We start from the raw sequence: 24,954 nt of genomic DNA, 5'->3' as shown, positions 1-24,954 counted from the left end.
ACCTACTATCTGGTACTTAAATCATTGTATAAAAGTCCCTTGTTAATACATACATTACCATCAATCAGTGCCAAAATACAAACTATCTATAAATCTGTTTCTAAAATGCCAGTCACTATCTTTAAAATTCTCTTCGTTGTACCATTTGCCCTCTCCGATCTCGATACTCGACATTTTTCCAACCACAACGTTAACCTTAGGGAAAACGTTCACAATACGACGTAACCCTATCTCCGTAGATAAGTAACTACACAAGATGATGTCACTTTCAGCCACCTTGTGATCTATGAGGACTTGAATTGCCATGATAGAAGCAGCTCCACTGATGATCTGTGAATCAAACAAAAGGATTTTCTTTCCTCTAGCCATTTCACTGGATAAAGAATCAAAATGTAATTGTGGTTCTCCAGTTCTGGAATCACTCTGAATCAAGAGTTTTCCGATGCTTATCTCAGGGAATGTCTTTTTTATCGATGACATGAAACAATCTCCTGAACGGATGATGTTTACTGCCATAATCTCATCCATTAACCGCAATCCATCGTAATTATGGTTTATACGGACGGGTTTGTAATTTGTGATGAACTCCAATGCAGTTTCGATAATAAGGACACTGATACGATTAAAGTAAAAAATGAAATCCGATCTTTCTGTGCTTACATCAAAAAGGATCGAATTGATTCCTCTTGTTTGGTTATTTGTAGGCAAGATTTTAATGTTAAACTTTGCAATATCAAAATCAATATTGACACCCAATTCCTTCAAGTACTTCAAATGTTGGGAACTCTTCAAAGCAAGCTGTTTTTGGATATGTTTTATCATCAAGTTAATGGCAATCAGGTTGTCCAAACCTCTAGGAATGACTAAATCTGCATTGTTCATCGTCGGATTGACATATTTCACGGCGTTTGGCTTAACAAACGTCTCCCATTGTTTGATGGCTCCTGCCAAATCTCTTCCTCTGTATAAGATATCTCTTGTAAGTCTTCTGGACAAACAAATGTCCAAATCGGTATCTACATATATCTTCAAATCCATTAGATCTAAAAGTCTTTGGTCATACAATGCATAAATACCTTCAATAATGATAACATTGGCACCGTAGATCGTGGTGGACTTGCTAGTTCTGTTATGATGCTGGAACGAGTAAACTGGAATCTGCGTCTTCTCTCCGGATTTCAAAGATTTCACGGTTTCTACCAAAAGATCCAAGTCCAATGATTCCGGTGTGTCGAAATCAAAATTGTTATTGAAGGCTTGCTTTCTTTCTTCCTCATTTAATGGGTTGTAGAAGTTATCGAATGAAAGCAAGATGGTCCACGGCTGGTTCAACTCCTGGATTATCTTCTGGGAAATGGAAGTTTTACCGGAACCAGAGTTTCCAGCAACTCCAATGATGTAAGGCTCGGTCCATGGTGGAATATACGAGGATTTTGGCGTCTCTACATCAAGATGAATGGATGAAGCGGAACTCTCAATAGCAGATTCGTTAGGTAAATGTTCCGATGACGTAAAGAACGATGCCGAGTCGTCGTTGTCCGGAGCAATTCTGCTAAAACGACGTGGTTTTGGCGATTTCACTGTACTCATGCTAGCTGTTTGTATCCTTTTTCCCGTGCCCCAATGGCTAACAAGTAACAATTACCTCCCGTATCCTTTCCTAGGGTGCCGTGATGATCAAAAAATCAAATTGAAAAATCAAAAAAAATTAGATTCAAAAACGCACAAACAAAAAAATCAGAAACCTAAAAATGCAGACAATAAATATTTTGATAAATGGGATTGCAAATGAAAATAAAATTAAAAATGATTTATCATTTATGATTCTTTTATAGCATTGGTTTATATAAGAAAGAATTCGATAAGGAGAATAGTTTGAAGATGCTGGAGAACGTTCAGACTGGACGCGGGAAAAGAAGGAGAAGATTCAGTGAATCGGAAGATGAAAACGTAGAACTGCAAATTGGAGATGTAGAAACTCAAGAAACTTCTGAAGAAAATGGAAGTACTTTACAACAAGAAAGGCCAAAAGAAGCGGAAAACAAGGAGAAAATACGACAGAATGTACCCCTGATGGATAATCTTAGAGACAAGTCAAGAAAACTGTACTTGAAACAACGACAATTAACTAAACTAGAGGAATTGAAACAAACATTGAATGAATACGAGAATAATTTGTCTAATCTCTCCGACAAAGAACTACAAGATTACCATAAGAAAACAGAGATCTTCAAAACCATTCAAGGAGCTTTACAACAATATGAAGTGGATATCCCATTATATTCCTTACCGGAAGTTTCTAATACCAACAAGAAGACAAAATATGATCTTCTTCATCAAAATCATTACAAGCAAGAGCAGAAGGAGTCTACAAATGGGAAAAGCAAACCAGGTCAATACGCTGGAGAGCAATGGGAACAGGAACAGTTTAATAGAGCCAAGCAGATATCAAGCGTAAACACTGATAAGATAAACTTGCCAGGGCAAGAAAAGAATGAATTTGTGTTTGACGAATCACAATATGTCACTTTTGATCTGGGCGATCAATTGACTGGAGACAAGGATCCAGAAACTACCACTTCTAGCAAAGTTAGTGCTGCAGAAAGGACATCTATTGACGATGTAAGAAAGTCATTGCCTGTTTTCAAGTTCCGGGAACAGTTTCTTGAAGCTGTAAAGGAGAATCCAGTGTTGATCGTGGTTGGTGAGACCGGTTCAGGAAAGACAACACAATTGCCACAGTATCTCCACGAAGCAGGCTATTCAGAAGGTGGGAAAAAGATGATTGGCTGTACACAACCTCGTCGTGTGGCAGCTACTTCAGTTGCAACCCGTGTAGCCCAAGAAATGGATCTGAAGTTGGGTCAAGAAGTGGGATATACCATCAGATTTGAAGACAAGTCAAGTGATAAGACGATAATTAAGTACCTTACCGATGGTATGCTACTTCGTGAATTCTTGAATGACCCGGAGCTCTCTCACTACGGGGCGTTAATGATCGACGAAGCCCATGAGCGTACATTATCCACAGAAGTTCTTCTAAGTCTCCTCAAAGATATTGTTCGTGCAAGACCAGATTTGAAATTAATCATTGCATCAGCTACTATAAATGCTACGAAATTCTCCGAATTTTTTGACAAAGCACCGATTCTTAACATACCGGGAAGAAGATTCCCAGTGAATATTCATTATACCAAAAACCCTGAAGCCAACTACATCCAGGCTGCTATCACAACTATCTTTCAAATTCATTTGACTCAACCCTTACCAGGTGATATACTTGTTTTCTTGACCGGTCAAGAAGAAATAGAAACAATGGAAGGTAGTCTAAATGAAGCAGTAGCAAAATTGGGCTCACTGATTCAACCACTCCATATATGTTCGATCTATGCCAACTTACCACAAGAATTACAAAGTAAAATATTTGAGCCCACTCCACCAAATAGCAGAAAGGTTGTATTAGCAACTAATATTGCCGAAACATCTATCACAATTGATGGCATTGCGTATGTCATTGATCCAGGATACGTGAAGCAAAATGTGTATAACCCACTCACAGGCATGGAAAGTTTAGTTGTAGTACCATGTTCTAGAGCTTCGGCAGATCAACGTGCCGGTAGAGCAGGAAGAATAGGTCCAGGTAAATGCTTTCGATTGTATACTAAGTGGTCATTTTATAATGAATTGGAGTTGAACCCAGTTCCTGAAATTCTTAGGGTTAATCTAATATCAGTGATTTTGCTCTTGTTGTCCTTGGGAATCAATGATCTTATCAATTTTGACTTTATGGATCCACCAAGCAATGATACCATTATTAAAGCATTAGAGTTGTTGTATGCATTGGGTGCATTGAATTCGAAGGGGCAATTAACGAAGCTTGGTCGTAAGATGAACGAGTTTCCCCTTGACCCTATGTTTTCCAAATGCATATTGACAAGTTCAAAATACGGCTGCAGTGAAGAAATCTTGACTATTATTGCTATGTTAGGTGAATCGGGCACCTTATTCTATAGACCAAAGGATAAGCGTGAACAGGCAGATAAAAAGCGTGAAACATTTAACCATGAATTGGGAGACCATTTTTCATTGTTGAAAGTTTGGCAAGACTGGGAAGCTACAGATTATTCGAACCTCTGGTGTGAAGATAACTTCATACAATATAAAACCCTAAAAAGAGCGAAGAATGTGAGAGAGCAGTTGGCTAGGTTGAGCAAAAGAGTTGGAGTAGAATCTGAAATTGATAAAACAAGCAAAGAAGTACCGCCATTGATGATTCAAAAGTCCATTGTTTCAGGTTTCTTTCCGAACATCGTTAGGCTATCCAGAATGGGAGACTCCTATAGAAAATTAAAGCAAAATTATGCCTGTTTTATACATCCATCATCCTCGCTATACCCGGTTAAACCTCCTCCTCGCATGATTTTGTACCATGAATTAGTGTTAACTAGCAAGGAGTTTATGAGAAATGTTATGGTTGTTGACGAAAAGTTGGTGAAGGAATTCGGATCACATTATTATAGCATTAAAGATCTAGAGCTGGCTACAAATAAAGTTAAGAAATGATCAATAGTTATAAAGACAGCTACAAATATCAAATTTTTAAATATTCTTATAATTTTGTAACTTTAATAAATTAGTAATTTTAGCAGTTTTGTCAAAAATTTTAGGTTCTTTCGATGAATATAGGAAAATTGCTTTCATTAGATCCAACAAGTAATCCCAAAAGCTCCCTATTGCCCAGACAAAACGGTCTCTAAAAACCAATGCTATAATTAGAACTTTCTTGTTAGCAACAAGGGAGTACACAAGTTCTCTACTTGACCTTCTTCATTAATTTTGGTAAGAGGTTGCACCAATTTCCTAATAAGGCAAAAGACTACACAACGACAGTAATCGTCAAAAGAAGTAGAGGACGCGCAAAAAGCAATAGCATGAACACTTGGATAAGCCTCCAATATCAGCCAATGACGACTAGAGAGGCTGCTGTCAATTGCATTAGAATAGTATGCTGAAACCTGAAACAAAGGTACGGTGAGCTCATTTCAAACACGCAGGGTGTTATTGTCCATTAACTAAGTAAGATTGCAAATTAACACCTTTCGAGGTTTCATAATGAAGTCCCGTGCCTGAAGTGCCTTTGATTGCAATACGCGAAGCCAAATAGCCAAGCTTCGACTCGTACTACAATACAATGATCTATGATATGACATTGCCCCGTGTACATTATTAAATTTTGCAGTTTTTTACTTATATTGCTTCTAGACCGCCAAGATAGTTTTGCAACTACCACATCGAGGATCTACTACCAGTTCAAAGTTTAAAGTCATTGCAGATTGCGATAGTCTGTTTCAACTCAGGCCATTGGCATATCGGTCATTATCTTTTCTAACACCGTTATCAGTATATCTCTGGCTCACTACCTCCAAAGTTAACGATTTGGTTACGAGGCGTCTCAGTGCACACAAAATAACAACAAATTAACAAACTCGAGGTACATCGACACCCTGGACTGTGCGGAGCATACAAAGACTACTAGACCAGCCGTTGGCTTGTATTGTTGTATCATGACTATTAGCCACGGTTGCGTTTAGACTGTCTAAACTGGTGCAACTGTGTGATGTCATGCGGAGGGCTCCCCTTCCAAGTTATTGTTCCACCCCATCACAGAAATACTGTGCAACATCATGCTGCCGATGAAATTATCCTGGTGAGGACCCTCTGAAATCTCGCGTGTTACGGTTGGGAATCTAGACCACTACCCCAGGAGCCCATGTTTCGGTAGACCTTCTCTTGACATGTCGCCATGTGCGCATTGAGTGTATATTAGCGGTGAAAGGAGAGGTAAACAGCAAAACAAAAGAAAGCAAATATTATTTGTCGTGTCGCGTTTTGCAGCGGCGGCCAGATCCACGCATGTACAACATAACACAACACAGCACCTCACAATACACGGTGTAGCAGGAGAGGCAGTCGAAGGGAGGAACTGCTGGCACGACATTTCAGTTGGTTTGGTAGATAGGTAGGTAGGTAGCTAGCTAGTGGTGTGAGCAGCAGAGTAGTCAGGGTCAAGGGCTTGTTTAGGAGTGGGAGTAGGTTTAGCGTAGAAATCCATTTCTTCACCTTCTCACATACCCTTTTTCCATTTTTAGCACTTCTTACTCTAACCGACCTCCACTCACTCCCAGTCCCCCTTCCCCCCCTACATTCCATTCGCACCGCAAAAACCTCCTGTTCCTCCCTGCTACACGACAATCGCTTATTTTAATCTAATTTGACACCACCCCTTCCTCCTACTCCTTCCTGCAGCCGCCATACAAAAAAAATTTTTTTCGTCCCTCTGTCACACGCATATACCGGAAAAATGAAATTAACGACATCCCAAACCAACTGCCCGCTAAAACACTAAAAAAACACTCAAAACCCCGAGTCCGTTTTGGTAGCATCCACATCCTAATTAAGGGATTAGCACCTTTTGTTTCGAGGCCAAGTCGTTTATTAGGTGGTGTTTGCAGGTTTCTGGCTTCTATTTACTAGGGCGTTTAACCTTGGAATTTTTATTTTTGTTATTCTTAGCCCTTCCAGTAGACTACAGGTGGGATATTATTATTGTTACTGTTATTGGTGTTGTCACCGTTAGAGTTAAGTATTAGTGTTAACTGTTAGTATTAACTGTTAGTATTAACTGTTAGTATTAACTATTACTGTTACTGTTACTGTGACTGACTACTACTACCACTACTACTACTACTATTTATATTATCACAAAATATTAATAAAAATAAAAATAAGAAATACAATAATAATAATACTAAAACTGTTATTGTTAGCTCTTAACTACTGCCACTGCCATAGTTCTATATTTATTTGCTTCCTACTAAAAATTTGTCTAAATTAGTCTCAACTGTGAGTGAGTTTTATTGTTACGCTTGTCAGAGGTTTGTTAGCCATTTTTTTTTTTTGGTTAGCTTTCTTAGCATCTGTTACAAAATTTGTTAGCATTAATTTCTTCTGATTCTTCTGATTCTTCTGTTCCTTTTGGTAACTCTCACTTTTGGTTACTTTCGTTAATTCTGGTTACTTTTGGTTTCTTGTTTTGTCAAGTGAGCTTTTTCAAGTTACCGGCTGTTTCTTTTCTGCTCTTTTCGTTTCGCTTCCTTTCACTTCTCTCCTTTCTTCCTTTAGAAAGCCTGTTGAAAAGCCTGAAAGCCTGTTGAAAGCCTGAAAGCCTGTTGAAAGCCTGTTGAAAAGCCTGAAAGCCTATTGAAAGCCTGAAAGCCTGTTGAAAGCCTGAAAGCCTGTTGAAAGAAACGGTTTGCTGTGTCGTACAAGTGACCCACAAAAGCACATCCTTCCAAGTCGTTTCGTTATACCCAGTGGAACCGAGTAAACAAGTCCGTTACTATTACCCAGAAAACTAGTCGTCGTGTCAGTTTCTATCAGTCTTCATTCATTCTGTTTCACCATTCACGTCTGTCTTCGTTTTTAGACGCCGCCCAGGTCATCCTAACGCAACATTCATTATCTAGCTACTGATCTAGCTATACCATAAACCTGAAGACAAGGTCTCGTACGTTCGTTTGGTCTAATCCATTTGAATTCCCTCGTTGACACGTTAATACCACTTGATTCCATTCATTAGTTGAATCCTACTGTCTTGCTACGTAATATTACTGCTTGTTTCGACATTAGCTTTGACATCCAGCTGTCTTATTACACCAAGATCCTGTTAAAATTCTACCCATACCTACTACAACAAAACACCCCCTGTTACCCATATCATATAACCCAAATACCCATATTGTCTCATAGTACCCAGCCAAATCATCATGAGACCCTCAATAATAACATCAACGGCGTTCTACCTTTCCCTCCTTAGCGTCGTCGTGGCCGACGACTCACTTGGATGCTTTTCATCTATTTCCTCATCCTCAAACCCAGGAACTGAAATGTACCAGACGTCGTCTTCATGTGCCGAGAGTTGTCCAAACTCCCCGTACGTCGCGATCAAGAACGGTAACAACTGTTTCTGCTTGGACTCCCTTCCTTCTTCCAACCTGATCTCTTCCTCCAGCTGTAACGTCGTGTGTGCTGGTTTCGGTCAGGTCATGTGTGGTGGACTTAACGCTTACAGCGTTTTCAAGGGAAATGGAGTTGCTTCCGCCGCAAGCTCAAACTCACCCCAAAGCACATCGTCTACTTCCAAGCTGACCTTCTCGACACTGCAAACAACGTCTTCTTCATCGACGACGTCATCTTCTTCCACAACTTCCAGTTCCACGTCTACGACATCCGGTCCTAACACAACTGATGCCCCAACCTCCACAGATGACGATGGTACCAGTACAACACACAAAGTCGTCACTCAAACTTCGATGGATGGAGGTAGAGAAGTCTACATAACTGTAACTGTCAGTTCACAGCCGTCAGAAACTGGCAGCTCTCCAGACAAAGACAACGGAAGTGACTCGAAAAACGATAATAAGAAATCAACCAATGTAGGACCTATTGTTGGTGGAGTAGTCGGTGGTGTCGGCGGTGCTATTCTTATCGCTGTCATCGCATTCTTCGTCATTAGACGCAAGTGCTATGGCGAAGAAGAAGAGGATGATGAAGAAGCCTTCTACGATAAGAACGGAGCTGGACTTGGCATGGGTTTGGGCTCAAGAAAGGGAACTTCCAAGGGATCTAGAAGAACAAAGCCTTCACCCTTGGATATGCCTATGTCGAATCCATTTGTCCATCCAAATGATGATGTCGTAGGAAAGCAACCGTCGCTTGTCGACCCTCGTATGAATCCTGTGATGATGGGCAGAAGCCGGTTATCAGAAGGTTCATTGGCTGACGAAGCTGATTATACTCGAAAGATTTTGCAGGTGGCCAATCCAGATTCGGACTGAGAGTGTTCTGTGGTTAAAAAGCATATTTAATTTCATGTAAAATGCAATGAAACACAAAAATCATAGACATACTATCTATTTGACTACTCAACTAATCTTAATAAGTTAAATGGTCAAATAATCAAATTGCTGTTGTTTTAAATGCCTTTCGGGCATTAGACTGAATCAGTCAAGCATCCCATCTCACGTTATCATATCACGCCCCTCATACTGAAAGCCTGTGGAACGGTCTAATTTACTAGTTGACTCGTTATTGCAGGTATCTGGATTCATCACCTTCATTTCATTTCTTTTTAAGCTTTGGTTCGCTTTTTCTATTTATGTTTATTTTTATTTATAGTTACGGTTCTATTTCTTTACCACCTAGAGTGTTTGTTCTAAGTGTATTTTTCACGATCAATAAATGAAACGGTTGAATTGCTATGTAGAGTTTTAGACTATTGAAGAGCTGTGTTCTAGCAACATAGAGTTTTACATAATGCTTTAAAAGTCACTTTAATGAAAATACGGAGTGTTTTTTAGGATGCACAGAGTTTGCTGAATCGACGCTTCTTCCCTTGCAGAATTTACGAAAGGTGCAAGGAAGATCTTCCAGCAAATATGAGATCTTGTTAATAACCTCTTTATCGATGGAACCAATTACTCAATTAAATCGATTACTTCTAATTGCGTAGTCTTCCTATTTAGAAGCATCATCCGTTGCTTCTCTTTCCAGCGCAAAATCTTCTGGTGGATGATATAACGTATGACAAACGACTCTTTCTCAGCTTCATATAGGCTTTCTGAAATGACTCCCCTTTCACGCATACGAGCGAATGCCTTTTCTGCTGATGAACCAAACAAGTCCTTGTCTTCTCCAGTGACGGGCAATTCTGGGTTTAATCGAAGGGCATTCATTACGATTTTCTGTGTATGGTTTCGTATTTCACCTGTTGTTTTAAAAACTCTCTATTTTCAAGCATTTTTCCATTTCCATCGCATTTCATTGTATATTATATAGAACTACACATTCATCCTCTGTGGTTCCATGTAACTTGACGTAATTGAACTTCACTATCTCTCTATACGTCTCTAGCTGTAGGTCCAAGTACTTTTTTCGCAGCCTTTTTCAGTGGGGAAGCTTTTGAGGATTCCGTGAAATGTTCCCCGGAAGTGAACTGGCGAGAGGACCCATTAAATGGTGCAATTCCAAGGGAGATAATACGGTTATATGCTATTCCATTTGGAACATCCGTAATAATAAGTTATGATTCCGTTGCATTTCTACAATTAATTTACCGGGTCTTTTTGTTGCCGTGTCTTTAGTGGATTTTATTCTATCCTCTATATTTTGTTGCTGTGTGGTCAATGCTTATGTCCTCGCTACATAAAAGCCCGACTTCTGGGTCTCATCTTTTGAATTTCTCACTATCCATTACTTCTAGCTACTCTTTTTCTCATTAGAGAACCCAATTTTTCAGCCTCGTTAGACTCTCACTCCACAATTATCATAACCTCAATAAAACCTCGTAGTACAATCTTTCACCGACACCGGTCCAAACCATAACTTGCCCGCCCTAGTCATATTATATGGCATTACTATATTATGCACTTGTGATTCACGTAGGTGTTACATACGACAACAACTGCTAGTGCATGATATCCTTTGCTATCATACAAGTATCATCCTCTTTGTAGTGGGTCTTCCTATAAAATCAATTGTTCGATGCGATTTTCAATGTTCACTTCACAGCCTATTTATTACCTTAGTGCTGCTATTATATATATAAAACTGCTACTACACTGACACTACTACTACTACTATTACTACCACTAACGTTTAACTTTCTTCCATTGTCTCCCTGTGCCGTTCTCATTGCCTCTCACTCTTCCTTCCTTCCCTCCCTCCATCATTCCTTCTCTTTCCTTCCTTTAACTTTTTCCCTTGCGTGTACTGTTTCCTTTTCCCTTTTCCCTATTCCATTTTCTTCCCTGTCTCTCTCGCTCCCGGACTTTCCACCGCCAATAAGCTGAAACCGGCCCACACGCTGCATTCTTTTTTTTTTTCCCCCATCTATCCCGCACTCTCCCCATTTTTTCTCTACTCTCACTCTCTCTCTCTAAAAATCTCTCACTCCGTAACTCATTTATTCTCACTCCATTCTCACTCAATTCTCACCCAAATCTCACTCAATTTTTCCTCCCTGTCTCCGTCCTCACTCTCAAAATCTCTCACCGTCCCAGTGCGTCTCACCCTTTCTCTCACAATCTCTCGCTGTCTCATTAGGGAGAATCACACCAGAAAATTTAAGGAACCAATTAAACCTTCGTTGTAGGTATCGTTCATTTTCTATATCATTGTTACACCTCGTCCATAGTACAAGGTATCGCAATAGCCACAGTACTTGCAGAAAGACTTCCATCAATCCCCGAGAAAGTCCACACCATCCGTTACTGCCATTCAATTCCGATTCTGAACCCGATCCACTGCGCTTCCGTGATAGTGAGTAGTGTTTCTTCCATTCCCGTTACTTGTCAAGTCCAATAGACATTTTGAGTGCCATCCTTATTACCACCAAAATTCGCCCCTTGACTAGCCATATAGAAGCTCAATTGCTCCCCAATCATTCCTGGACTGCCATATCCATATTTCATCCATCAGTGAAGTCCTAGCTTTCTGCAATTTATTAGCCGCCTTATAACCCTCATCCTTGGACGGCTCATTATAACTTATATTTCAACCAACACAACAATCCTTGATAGGAAATCCAAAAAGCTTTCAGTCATTCAAAATTATTGATCCATACCTACCACAATGACGAACCTGCTGAACACACATTCCAGACCTTCGACTCCAACCGTCGGCCAAGCCGCCAGCTCATCCTCCAAGGTGTCCGTTCCACATTATGAGAAGTCCATCTACGATAGCCTTTCCCAGCAACACAGCACCCTTCTTGCTCTCAAAAACAACCGTAGTAAATACATCAATTCCAAGCAGGTTTACCAGATCTACGACCAATTTCTCAACTTGCTCCACGAGCTTAAGCTCACCAGAAAGGATGAAGAGCTTAAAGGGTTGACTCTCAACTTGCCCAATGCCAATGATTTGCTCATTGATGATGTCTGGCAATTGCTCTCACTTTGCTTTGTAACTTGTGGACTCATTAAATTTGCACCAGCTACATATTCATCGCTTTCTACCGTGGGCAAGCTTCTTGACCATTTGAGAGGATGCCAAGTGTACACTTTAGAGGACTTGAAGCCCATAAAACAGCGTTTAGACGAAGTAAAGCAAATCATCGATAACAACAACCTAGATGAAGATTATGATGATGACGAAGAGTCTGCTGCATTGCAAGAGAAAAACGTTCATAAAATGGAGGAGAACTTGTTATTAAGAACAAAGTTGAATAAGTGTGAGGCATTGTACCAGGAGTTGGAGGACAACTTCAAGAACATCCCCAAGGATTTAGAGAAGACTTACAGTGCCTTAATTGCAATGAGGAAGAAGATCTTAGGCCACTTGACCAACTACAGCGAGAATAACGACTCGCTGGTTCCTAGTAGTGTAAGAAGACAAGCAGTAGTGATACAAGTGAATAAGTTAAAGCTGGAGTTGAAAGAAATAGAGAGTAGAAGAGATGCCTCAGATGGAAAGTTCCACTCGAAGGAAATAGATGCTGACCAGGATGAAGGCAAGCTCAACTCAATCCAAGTTGTCTTCAACGGTCTTATTGATGATTGTAACAACTTGTTGAATGATTTACTTATTCACACTGACTCGAGCAGCTTAGCCAGTTTGTTAGAATCATCATTAGATTTGAAAGATGACGAAGGAACAAGATTACTCAAAAGTACCAACAAGAAGTTCGAGACGTTGTATAACCAACTTCTTGAACTCAAAGTTACATTGGAAAATTTGTTGGTCACTAGAAGATGGACATTGAGAGAAACTGACTTGTACAGTTATCAGAAGATTCTTAAATCGATAGACGACGAAAGGGTAGCTTTAACCGAAGAGATCTCAAAAGTACCTCCTCCAGAAGAAACATCCACATCGGTGGCCCTCATTAACCAACACTTACGCAAAAATCAAATGCTCATCTTATATCTTTTGAGGAGGTGTTATGCATTGATATACAAGTTGTTGGAAAGTTCTGAAGCCGTTAGTGAGTCCTTACAACCAATTCATAACCAGTTATCAACCGTTCGTAGATGTCTCTTGGAAATTAAGAGAGTCGACGGATTAAACAATTTACGTGAGTTGTATCCTTTCCAGTTTAAGCTTGCTTCTTTAGACAATTTGAGAACTGATGGTAAATTTATTATCAATAACACAATCCCAGAGGGCCAAGGTACGCTTAATGCCTTGCTTGCTGAGTGTTTTGATATTATTTACGAGCTCAAGATAGAGTTAGAAGAAAAAGAAGAAGCAAGAGAAGCTGATGGAGAAGAAGATAACGTCTTCGGTGGAGAATTTACAAACTCTAGAGTCTCGAGGATTCTTTCTGATAACAACATGCTGGAGGTGACAGATGAAGAAGACATCAAGCTGGATGACGAAGTGGAGTTGAAGAGAAACAGGTACATGGGTTTCAACGAGGCCGACTATGACCAGGAGTCTGAGTCTGCTTTTGATGATGATGACGATGATTACAGCTTGAGCGAGTCTGAATACGAAGGAAATGATTACTACTGACGAATCTATTTAATAACTACATTACTATCTATTTATCACCTATATTATAACATTATAACATTATAAAATTTCTTGTCCTTTACATTAGGTTTTGCCATTGTTTGTTTGCTATTGGTTTTGTGATTTGCCATGTATATAGTATTTCTTCCAGTTGCAAATGTTTAGTTCGTTTTATATACGTAATGTTGTTTGAGTTTATTTGTAGTGATGTGATGGGGGGGGCGAATGATTTCTTCTGAGTCACAGATAAAGGATATATATGCTTTATCTTGCTGGCACTCGCAGGAAGCTGCAAAAACAATCACTCTGTTTGTCGATTATAGAGCATAGATAATGTGATATCAATGGGGGCACAATACACTATTTGAATGGAGATGCTTCATGGTACATAAAGCTTGTTGCCTTTGCACTGCATTTGAATTATTGTGGAGATTTCAATACTGCAATGTTGCCTTACTGTTGCTTATATTGCATCAATACTAGTCGTTATACACTTCACAATCATATACAGTACATGAAATTCATACCTTGACATGGTATACGACTCATAGACATTGTGAGATTCTACTTTCAGAACTGATATTTGTGTTGCTCTAACAGATGCATCTCAATACAAGGTATAAGTCAAACGGAAGATAAAGAAGGTTTATGATAGTAATACATATACATTATACTTACTAACATCCAATTACGGAACACACCGTATACCTCCAAAATGCTATATATATATGTATCTATATTTATCTATATACAGCACTTAATCAATACTGAGAGACCATTTACAGCTACCATATCATATTGTGCACACAGAAATTCACGTAGATACTGCTTCTTATTCATTTCTACTACACTCTCTACTATTACGTCACATTCAGTTAATTCCAAGTCTTATTGAAATGTTCACGTTTACAGTTCTACAAATATCATACATAGCATACAAAGAATACACCATATATCATACACTATAACCATACACTATAACCATACACCATAACCATATACTATATATGGCACTGGCGCCAGCCTCCATCTTTTACCTGACCCATTGTGTCACGTGAAAACATTAAATCCATTATTTCCATTTTTCTTCTCCGTCTCCATGCCTCTTCTCCCTCACTCTCCCTCACTTTCATTTCCCTCCATGGCTCATAGTATGCACTCTCCGGGTAACCCCTTCCTACTCCTTCCATACATAGCAGTGGCACACTCACTAAAAAAAAAAGAAACAAATTCACAAAGGAGTAGAAAGAACATCGTCAAATTTGGCAGTGGTTGTAAATTCGCTTTGACAGGTTTCTTTTCTAACAGTAGTGATTTTCAGGGCATTTATTTGATTCGATCATCGTATCTACGACTAATCCATCTCAAACCGTCACAGGCATCAACAGAATCGGAAAAATTATAAGAACTAGGTAAATACTACACTGGTCTCTTCAGTGTCACTAGTGAATTCTACTGTGTCTAAGTTTTCTCATATCTGGTGGCACCGACTGTTGTGCTGATTTAGACGGGAAAAATCTAGTTCCCGATTGTTTGCAAATACGCCGCTTGATCTTAGTCGACAGCAGGCCAGAGAAGGACGAAGTTCCCATCGTATAAATACGGATCCACCGATTCTACGACGTGCAGTCATAGGTTGAAACGAGATTATATTGGTATATATATCTATAAAAACCCCAAACGTTAAGATTAACATCGCAGGTCCTTTCCATCCATCAATCACAACAAACAAATATGATTTCAGCAGGCTTCAAATGGGGCGCCAGACCAGTTTTGGAAGACCCTAGCAATAACTCACATAACGACGAGCCAGCATCAGAAATATCCAATTTGCCGACTTCGGTTCCTAGGTATACTCCAAAGATAACGGAGACTAATTCTAACCCTCAGTCCAGCATGAAAAAGAGAAGGTACGAGGAGGAAGCATCAAGACTCTCCTCATCCACTGTGCATAAACCATCATCAACTTCCAGAAAGTACCGTAGCATCAACATCAACCATAATAATACTAATAATAAGTTCAAGAAGTCCAAAACTCCTAAGATATTAGGTCAGAATTTACCCATCACCCGTCTTATAGAAGTTTTGGATCATAAGACCCTTCAAGGGTTGTTGCATGACTTGGTACAGACTCATCCCGAAATCGGCAATACTATCAACAAGTTGTCTCCAAAGCCTAGTGTTCAAAATTCCATTAATTTGCTTAAAGAGAAGTTCGAAGATATCGGAAGGCATTTACCATACAAGTGTGACGTTGAAAGTGATTACTCATATTTGAGGATCAAGCCATATCTTAATGAGTTCTTGAGCTGCCTCTCCGACTTCATCCTCAACTTCTTACCACCAATTGAACTTAATATCATTCATTCATTAACCTTCTTGCATCTCATAACTAATTTGATTCACGACTTGCCAAACTTCACCAATAATGAATTCCAATACACCAGAACAATGGCCTATGAACAAATTGCTAATACTTGGCTCATAGTTTTGTCTCAAAACATACAAGACAGCATAGATGGCGACGTACCTGCTTCTGCGGGCTCCACGTCTTCATCTGCAGATGATTCGGCTACAGAGAACTCCATTAAGTTGGTGAAAGTAGTTCAAGAGTTGGACTTGGAAGAGAAATTGAACAAACACAATGAATTGTCGCATGGCAAATTCAAAGTGGCGTTGGAATTCTTGAAATCGGAGATGGAGCAAGTGGAGATGTTCAACCACGCATTAACAAGCGGACAAAACAGCGCCAGTGGATCTGGCGTACTTGGTGATTTAATAACTGTTAACTATTCTAATTTCTCCATTTCGGCAAGAACCTCTCATTGAGGTGTGGATCTTGCCTGCTTGCTATTTCTCTACTGTATAATCATACTAGCGATGTTGCTAACCATTAACGAATGCATCAAATAGGTAATATATTCTCTCATATACACAATATACTTATCAATTAAGAACAACCAAGATGTAAGTCTACAACCATTAATTTCATATTCGTAGTGTCCTTCTGTGCCTCATGTCACTCTATTCCTTGCCTCATTAAACCTCAGATCTCATACATTTTATAGCTGCAAAAAAGATCAGAGGAGATTTTATTTTTTTGCGCCCAAAGGAATTGATGTTGCAATTTATATTATCTACATGTATATGGATTCTATATGTATATGAGTGTTTTAGTATAGTCTTCTTCTGTATCTGAGTTTTTTAGGTACCGCCTGTAGTCTATTAAGCTCTTTTGAAACAATAAGTTCGTCAGCGATATACAAATATATTACTTGAAATTGGTCAATATTATACGAAACCCCAACATGGCGTTTAATTCTGATGTCACAAACATTAAGTCAGAGAGCTTGCCTTTTAGTGGTGACTTTCTTCTACATCTGACAGGTCCTCAATCCACCTCAAGCGGAGAAATAGAAAGAATTGGATTTGTTCATGCCGTCATCCATTGGTTAGCAGAATTCCCCCAAAGTCCATACACAATAAATTCATCTATTGAACAATTTGTCAATCCAAGAAACCTTTTTCAAATAATTTGTATTCTCCTAGGCTCCAAATATGTCTACGGGGTGGTTGATATGAAGGAAGAACTAAAACCAGAGCTTTTGAAAGTTGAGGAGCTTTTCGGTCGCTCTGGTTCTGTCGTCACCGATGCAGACAACATAATTATTCCAAAACATCTTCTCCAACAAGTAAAGCTCATGGAAGGAGTAGTAAAAAATCATTTCATGAACTTCGGGTTTGTTGAAAAAAAGCAGCACAACTTGGATAAAGTTGATTGGTATCAAGCTTGTTTGTTCTACAATATGACAGAGATTCTAAAGTTGGCTGAATTAATACTTGAAATTGGAACTTATTCCTCAAGGGACCAATCGACCTTTGGGTTAACCGCTATAAAGTTTTTGATGGAAGAAGACAGGAAGATTCTTCAAGAGCATTTGATTCAGCAGCCCTATTACGGAGCTGAAAGATTATTGGAATCTCACCCTCCGGTTTCATACGCTTCTTCAAGTGTAACTCCGCTCAAAATTTACGACGGAGAATATGAAGATTCCTTTAAACTTAAGCTGTTCAATCTCAAGTCCACACAAGTAGCCGATCACTTCATTGAAGAAGATTACTTACTTTCACTCAAATGGGAGAACTCTTTTCTTGAGGAAGTAGTTTACGAGTTAGCTACCCAATTGAAAGAAGAAGATAATAAACTACACTCATAGTAATAGTAATAATGTACACTCGTTAAATAATCTATTAAAATATGCATAACTTTTGACTTTGGATTCTATTTGAATCTGGCTAAAGCCGGTCCTAAGAGGTCCTTCTCTTCTGGAATACCCTTGAATTCTCTGTGTCTTCTCTGTCTTGCTTCCTTTTCCATTTTTAAGTTCTTTTCAATTCTCAATTTTCTTTGATCTATAACGTTTTGAGCCTTCTTTCTCAAGTGTCTTCTCAAGGCGGAGTTCTTTCCCTTTACTTCTGGCTTGATTTCTAATTTCTCAGATTTCTCCTTGTTAGCATCTTCTTCATTTAATTGACCCGGCTTCAATCTCACGCTGCTGGCTCTCTTATCAACGGTACCAATGACGTTTGGATCGAGAGAAATAGTGTCGGGAGACAATTTGTTCAACAAAGATCTGACTTCCTGTTCTTGTCTTTGCTTGGCGGTTTCATATGGATTTAATTCCAATGCATCATAGTTAGCCTCACCAGCTCCTGGAATGATCAACGAACTGAACCCCTTTTGGTGCCCAACTCCAAGAATATCCTCAAATGGAACAAACTTTATCTTCTCTGTCTTAGATCCTGCGATCAAGTGGTTCATGTATGGATTAGTTTGCTTGGTCTTGAATACATCTTTCCATACTGTCACATGTGGTCCCCAGGAGACAGATAATAAGCCAGTATCAGAGATGTCCAATGATGATGCAGGGGTAGGTGTGTAGTAACTATCAAGTTCTTTGAATTTACGTAAATCCCATATCTTCAAGGTTTTGTCGGCACCACTCACGGCCATGTACTTTCCTTCTCTATCTATAGCTAAGTCTCTTATTGGGCCTCTAGCTGATTGCATTTTAGCTAGTGGAGTAGACATGTTTGGTGCCCATAAAGATACTGTTCCATTTCCATGTCCCAAATGCATGACTGCATTCCATGGATTCTGTTTCATGGCTTGGGTTGGACCAAGCTTGGTTCTGAACTCTCCTACCAAGACACCAGTGGACACATCGTGATATTTCAAGAAACCGGTGTTACCAGCTGTTGCCAATAAGAAATGGTAAGGTAAAAAGTCCAACAAGGTTGAGTCAACATGCTGCTTCAATCTGTGCAATTCAGTACCCGTTCTATCGTATATGAAGGTGTACTTCTTCTGTGCCACAGCGAAGTACTGGTCGTTGTGCAAGTATTTAACGGCATGTACAGTTTCGTTAAGATGCAATTCACAATCCAAAGAACCAGTTCTCCAGTCCACAGACGCTACGTGGCCCTTCTGTCCACCAATTAACAATCCTCTTCCGTTTCTAGTATAGTCTACAGTGTAGGGGCCGAATTCTGTCAACTTTAGCTCAAACTTCTTGTTAGCTGTGCTTTCATCTAAGACTTCTACAATATCGTCCTGTTTAAACTTGTAGGTCTTTTCCATAGGACCATCCGCTTCCAAGAAACCGGCTTCTTCTTGGAGTAACAAGTCGGTGCCTGCAGCAGATCTCAACGCATCCTTATACTGGGAATCCAACTTCTTGAGTCCAGCATTTAGCTTCTTGTCTTTAGTATATTTGGCCTTTCTCTGCTGTCTAGCAGATCCACGGGCAAATTTCTCAGTCCCTGGTCGGTCATACGATGCAACGTTTCCTGTCTGAGACATTTCAACTAAGAATTATCCAATATAATATACTACAGACTTTTCTATCAACCTATTTCTTTGTGAAATCGTCTTAATCTTGTCAAGGTAACCAATTTTTTTAAAGCAGCCATCTCAACTTTTCAGACCTGCACATATGCATTTTGGATCAAAATGGGGAATACATGCGGCATGGGTGTTTTATGAATGCATTTATGACATTTATCCGACATAAATGAGACATTATTACATCATTAGCCTTGGCATTACAATTGGTGTAAGCGTGTTTTTGTCGTTTTTTTTTTAAGTGGTGAAAAGGAGCAGATATAGGGGAATTGGTTAAGAAGTAGATATGTCAGAGTTGGTGATGAAAACTGTGAAAAAGCAGGGGATGCAATGTGCGTGTAATAACTGACACTAAACGTTATAGGCGCACTATATGAAATATAGTAGAATACAGTATATCGCTTATGCTACGGCTAGAACAATTAGAGACTAGTTAAAGTTATTTCTGCAAAACCTAAACAAATTTATGCTGTTGAATGTACCACCATATAAATACTTCTATATTAGGTCGTTCATTTGGCTGGAGTGATTACTTTACATGACTCTGCTGGATGGTGAGTCCTCGAACTTATGGCTGCAAATTCAAATAATATACAGTACCTGATTTGGGTTCTGTGAATGAAATCCGCCTCTGTTTTATGTTGGCAGGGCCGTATAACAGATATCTAAGGAAACTGATATTTAGTAGAAAGAGATACCTTTCCAAAGAAAATTTGCTATACTTGATTTCAAGGAAAGGAAGTTGGTATTAGTGAAAGTCATGAACGTTAACAACAGAACGAAAGATTTTCTTTAGCAACAGAAAGGACGATTAGTTTGAACATATCCACATTGCACTCACTTTACAAGGCAAATGTCACGTATTCTCACTGTTGAGAAAAATGGAAATAGAAAACTTAATAACCTACAAACCCCCTTTCTTGCCAATCTCAGCTAACTTTCAAAATTATCCACTCTGATTGTCGCAATATCACTCCTTATACTATACACCCGTGCCAAGTATCATTATTCTCAATATACTCATTAATAAAGTGATTAAGAAGTTAAATGACCCGAATCGATAATGATTCTTCCTTGTTCAATCTGTAGTTGTTTGTCTATGTATCAAAGTACTCGGAAAACTGTTTTGGTTTATTTGTTTTCCCCAAGTGAATTTGTATAATTGCAGTATGTTCTCCAGTCATGAGCGAATATCAAATATCCGTTAAGAAGTTAATGTTGTTGATGGTTTATTTGTTTTGGGAGCAAAGACTTCCAGCTTGCGTTTCTTATGAAAGTATTGATAAACGGTTGCTATGGCTATCTCTTTAGGACATTGGCGCAAGAAATAGCTATCGATTTTCCAAAGTTCATCAAAGCTGGGATCAAGATAATCAAGATGTGGGGTGGTGGAATGTATTCCGTGTAATGTCGATATTACCAAGTCAAGCATGAAGCATCTTAAAGATCTCGGAAATGTAATACCTGTCAAGTCTCCAACTCGAATGCCTTCGAAATGTAATATTGCCAAATTGGGGGGCAAGACAACGTCAGATCTCAATATGAACTCTCGAACCCCACTTATTGATAGCCCTTTGAGATTAGCAGGAAAGGAAAAATTTGAGCCAATGAAACAAGTGCATGACAGAATATCAGGTTGTAGATTTTGGAGTATTCGATACAATCTGGAAAATGGTTAACGATTGGATCAAAAGGCTCGCACAAGGAGTCAGACGGTATCTTATATCTCCTATTAGTGGGTGAGTATAGTATTGTATTACCAAGATTTATCTTCAAGATTTCTAATTCCTTGTGGTTCGAAAAAGAATTTATCATGTCTACTAAGCATAACCAGCGAAAGATCTTCTCTAGGATATTGTTTTCCCAGTGGAATACTGCGTGCACCAGTAAATCATTCAATTGATCAGGAATCAAAATGGTAGCTTCCGTAAAATTCAAGGTTTACTCACGCAATAATGTGTGGTGTAAATCTATTAAGGGTCTTTTATGTGACAGTACCTCCAGTCTGGGAACATCCCAAGGAATCCCTCGCACTGTACTAGTCTGTCTCTTCCATGGCTCGACAAACGTAGCTTCAAATGTTCTCAACAGCTTAGGTAGATCCTGGAAGGATAATAGACTGGGTCCTCTGGATTCATAGTACATCGCCAATAAATGGGGAAAATATCTGCTATAGATTTTGAAGTCATTTGGACAAAAGCTGATGAATCCCCCCGATGTTTGTATAACTATGGGGAAATGTCCCGGTACTCCGTCTATGAAAGTTATTGTATCCTTCTCATATATAAGAGTTGACTCATATACGCGGCATTTGGTAACCACAAGAACCACTTCTATTTTATATTTGAATTTTGGAACCACGACCAACGGACGATTCAATAGGAGATGAATTCTTGTTTTGGCCAAGTAATCTGGATTCTGGAAATGTAAAAGGTTGAGTGAAATATCGTCTATGTGAAGCTCATAAGCTGGGAGCATCTATTTTGGACAGAGGTCAAACTTACTCATAGTGATAGTAGTGCGGTCATTATCCATTAAATGAAAGTCTCTCTTTGTCATGTTTTGAAGGGGAATTTCCATATCACGGTGGATTGTTACTTTTTTCTTTGTGGTATCCTTCCATCTCTGGAGTGCAAAAGGGAAGAGATAGCTATCCTCCTGTCTACACATTTCATCCACTTGCGATTCTGATACCCAATTCATGGTATTGGAAATGTCATTACTAGGGAGGATTCCCAATCTTGCTATGAAGACAGATTTTCTTTTTAACTCCCTTTTTGTTATCCTTTTCAATTTGCATATTCTGTTAGACTTGGCCATTGGAATTGTTTATCTGTTGTGACGATGACTCTTACCGTATAAAGTCGACTAAAAAAAATGTATGTCTTTCAACAAAAGATTACTTCGAGGATCAATGCATATTAATACTTATTAGTTAGAACTTTCCTAACATGAAATCGTAGCATTTTACATGAGTCCACTGGAGACGGAATCAATAAACCGATGGCTGCAAATTCTCTGCATACACGCATGTACAGGACTCCACTTCTGGTCTGGTTGAAATGCTTTTATTGTCAGCATGCCTTTAAAGACAGCTATTCTAGGAAATTTAAACTCCGTAGAAAGGTATCATGGCTGCATTCATGCAATTTCAAAGACAAGGAAACCTGTACTTGACAATCTTGATGATGCTCTGTTTCAATATACGAATGATGGCTTATATATACTTTGATTTATTAATTCATGTAAGTAATTCTTCCCTTGATAATAACGAAGGAAACGATGGCAGAAGCCATTTGTTTGCTTTTCTAAGCCAAAGCAAAAGCTAATGGTTATCTCACTACCTCTGGTACTATCTACCAAGGTTTACCAATGTAAACTGGGATATTCATCCATACGACTTGGAAACACATAGTATACCTAGCATTGTTGTTGAAAATGTCTCTCGCAGCCTAATTTAACCTCCCTGAATGTCGCAATATTAGACATCTTCTCTCCATAACCGCGACATGCATCACCAGTTACTATCTCTTCCCATTATACTCTTTCATAAAGTGTTTCAATTGTGTGAAAAATCGGGAGAAAGCATTGTTTCCACTTGATCTGATAAAGTAGTACGTGTGGTGTTAATTACCCATCGTTTTTCTTTGAAATACACCAGAAATCTGTCAGAAATGAGAGCTTATTTCCGTTCGTCGGCGTTTCTTAGCCAATTGAAGCTGAAAATTAGAACTACCACCAATGCTTCCACCACAACCTTGAGGTCTAGTATCATTCCTACTCCAATTGCTCTCACCATTGGTTTAGCTGGTGCTGCTGTGGGTGGGTACTATCTTTTGGACGCCAGATCTGCTTTCCATGAGTACGTTCTTTGTCCTCTTATCCGTAATGCTACTGACGGAGAACAGGGCCACAAATTGGGAATATTGTTCATGAAGTTTGGTTTGGCACCAAGATTGTTCAATGAATATGCCACGGACCATACAGATGTGCTAGGTGTCAATGTTTTTGGAACAAGATTAAGAACGCCTATCGGACTTGCTGCTGGTTTAGACAAGGACGGAGAAGCTATCGAGTCGTTGTTTAACTCTGGTTTTTCATACGTTGAAATTGGTTCTATCACTCCCGAACCTCAACCAGGCAACCCTAAGCCTAGGTTCTTTAGATTGCCACGTGATGAAGCTGTAATTAATCGCTATGGATTTAACTCGTCGGGTCACTTCAATGTCATTGGAACCTTAAAGATCAGACTCGCTAAGCTTTTGAATGCTTTCTCCACTAGCCATCCTGGTGACGAAAAGCCCTCATCGAACGCTTTCAGAGAAGGTAAATTGCTTGGTATTAACTTGGGAAAGAACAAGACAGGAGATGAAGTTGAAGATTATGTTAAGGGAGTGAACAGATTGAGCCCATATGCTGATGTTTTAGTTATCAATGTCTCCTCGCCAAATACGCCCGGTTTGAGAGATTTACAAAGTGAAGAGAAATTAACTAATCTTTTGAGTACTGTCGTTAAGGAAAGAGACAGCTCTGGTCCTAATTTATTAGGAAAGTTACCTCCAGTGTTGGTTAAGGTTGCACCAGATTTGACTGAACCTGAAATTGAGTCAATTGCTAACTCTGCCAAGGAAGCTAAGGTTGATGGTATCATCATGTCCAACACTACTATTCAAAGACCAGTTGACAGATTGTTGACAACAGACTCTGAGTTGATCAACCAGGCTGGAGGATTATCAGGTAAGCCATTGAAGCCAATTTCCTTAAAGGCCTTGAGGACATTAAGAAAGTATACTAAGGACTCAAACTTGGTTTTGATTGGTTGTGGTGGTATTTCTAGTGGTAAGGATGCGCTTGAATTCGGCAAGGCTGGAGCTACTTTCATTCAATTGTACACCTCATTTGCCTACAAGGGCCCTGGCTTGCCAGCTAAGGTGAGGGACGAGTTGGCTGCTGAATTGAAGAAGGAGGGCAAGACATGGGAGCAAATTATCGGAGAAGACGATAAATAAAATGAAAAGTGAGTTCAAAGAGGTTATACTATTGGAATAATATACTGCGTCGTAGATGTTTACTTCATGTTAGTATATACAGGTTAAAAGTTTATATAATGTGAAGAATGTCGCCATAGTTAAGAGAATGATAGTAGCATTAAGTAGTTGATGGGTAGAGGAACAGCCGTCAATTGGAGCTTGAAATGGAGGTGCCATATATATATGTCAGTGGAAGCCGGCAAGGCGATTACTAAGGAATGTAAAAAAGTAATCTGATATAAGGAGACAGGAAATGGGATGAAGTCTTTGAAGATGGCCAGACATATATAAAAGTAATTATGCAACTAATACTATATAATTATTATATCAATAGACTACAAGAAGTAGTTTTGCTAATAGAAATACAATTTCAACACCAAAGCTACAACTACTCGACCTACTAGTACAGTAGTCTTAATAATGTAGTACAACCGCTCCAACTAG

General features: G+C 39.2%; 8 protein-coding genes across 8 annotated transcripts; 6 read left to right on the top strand and 2 right to left on the bottom strand. All coding sequences in view use genetic code 12, as the record gives it.

Annotated features, from left to right (window-relative positions):
* Positions 1 to 27: 27 nt before the first annotated feature.
* Positions 28 to 1,729, bottom strand: URK1 (uridine kinase). The gene has a single exon (XM_064916334.1). It carries the CDS (start codon positions 1,588 to 1,590, stop codon positions 61 to 63), a length of 1,530 nt encoding a protein of 509 aa, XP_064777590.1. The 5' UTR covers positions 1,591 to 1,729; the 3' UTR covers positions 28 to 60.
* A 55-nt stretch (positions 1,730 to 1,784) lies between these two features.
* On the top strand, positions 1,785 to 4,590 carry RJT20DRAFT_124779 (DEAH-box RNA-dependent ATPase). The gene has a single exon (XM_064916333.1). The coding sequence runs from the start codon at positions 1,882 to 1,884 to the stop codon at positions 4,561 to 4,563; it is 2,682 nt and encodes an 893-aa protein (XP_064777589.1). The 5' UTR covers positions 1,785 to 1,881; the 3' UTR covers positions 4,564 to 4,590.
* Positions 4,591 to 7,826: 3,236 nt separating this feature from the next.
* WSC1 (Wsc1p) lies at positions 7,827 to 8,897 on the top strand (the record flags this gene model as incomplete). Its single annotated transcript, XM_064918156.1, has 1 exon — positions 7,827 to 8,897. The coding sequence occupies one exon, from the start codon at positions 7,827 to 7,829 to the stop codon at positions 8,895 to 8,897; it is 1,071 nt and encodes a 356-aa protein (XP_064777588.1).
* A 2,794-nt stretch (positions 8,898 to 11,691) lies between these two features.
* Positions 11,692 to 13,575, top strand: RJT20DRAFT_143942 (uncharacterized protein; the record flags this gene model as incomplete). The annotated part of the gene is made up of 3 exons (XM_064918695.1): positions 11,692 to 11,736; positions 11,767 to 13,338; positions 13,405 to 13,575. 3 exons carry the CDS (start codon positions 11,692 to 11,694, stop codon positions 13,573 to 13,575), a joined length of 1,788 nt encoding a protein of 595 aa, XP_064777587.1.
* A 1,570-nt stretch (positions 13,576 to 15,145) lies between these two features.
* Positions 15,146 to 16,682, top strand: RJT20DRAFT_16909 (uncharacterized protein). The gene has a single exon (XM_064919208.1). The coding sequence runs from the start codon at positions 15,310 to 15,312 to the stop codon at positions 16,402 to 16,404; it is 1,095 nt and encodes a 364-aa protein (XP_064777586.1). The 5' UTR covers positions 15,146 to 15,309; the 3' UTR covers positions 16,405 to 16,682.
* Positions 16,683 to 17,147: 465 nt separating this feature from the next.
* Positions 17,148 to 17,809, top strand: RJT20DRAFT_124772 (uncharacterized protein). The gene has a single exon (XM_064916332.1). It carries the CDS (start codon positions 17,154 to 17,156, stop codon positions 17,790 to 17,792), a length of 639 nt encoding a protein of 212 aa, XP_064777585.1. The 5' UTR covers positions 17,148 to 17,153; the 3' UTR covers positions 17,793 to 17,809.
* RJT20DRAFT_124771 (uncharacterized protein) lies at positions 17,793 to 19,480 on the bottom strand. Its single transcript, XM_064916331.1, has one exon. It carries the CDS (start codon positions 19,436 to 19,438, stop codon positions 17,858 to 17,860), a length of 1,581 nt encoding a protein of 526 aa, XP_064777584.1. The 5' UTR covers positions 19,439 to 19,480; the 3' UTR covers positions 17,793 to 17,857.
* Positions 19,481 to 22,903: 3,423 nt separating this feature from the next.
* URA1 (dihydroorotate dehydrogenase) lies at positions 22,904 to 24,930 on the top strand. Its single transcript, XM_064919207.1, has one exon. The coding sequence runs from the start codon at positions 23,155 to 23,157 to the stop codon at positions 24,487 to 24,489; it is 1,335 nt and encodes a 444-aa protein (XP_064777583.1). The 5' UTR covers positions 22,904 to 23,154; the 3' UTR covers positions 24,490 to 24,930.
* Positions 24,931 to 24,954: the final 24 nt, after the last annotated feature.

Source organism: Scheffersomyces xylosifermentans (genome assembly GCF_036884685.1).
Source record: "Scheffersomyces xylosifermentans strain CBS 12540 chromosome Unknown RJT20scaffold_1, whole genome shotgun sequence".
Lineage (NCBI taxonomy): Eukaryota > Fungi > Ascomycota > Pichiomycetes > Serinales > Debaryomycetaceae > Scheffersomyces > Scheffersomyces xylosifermentans.
Note: the sequence above shows the minus strand (reverse complement) of the source record. Positions and strands in the feature narration are given on the sequence as shown.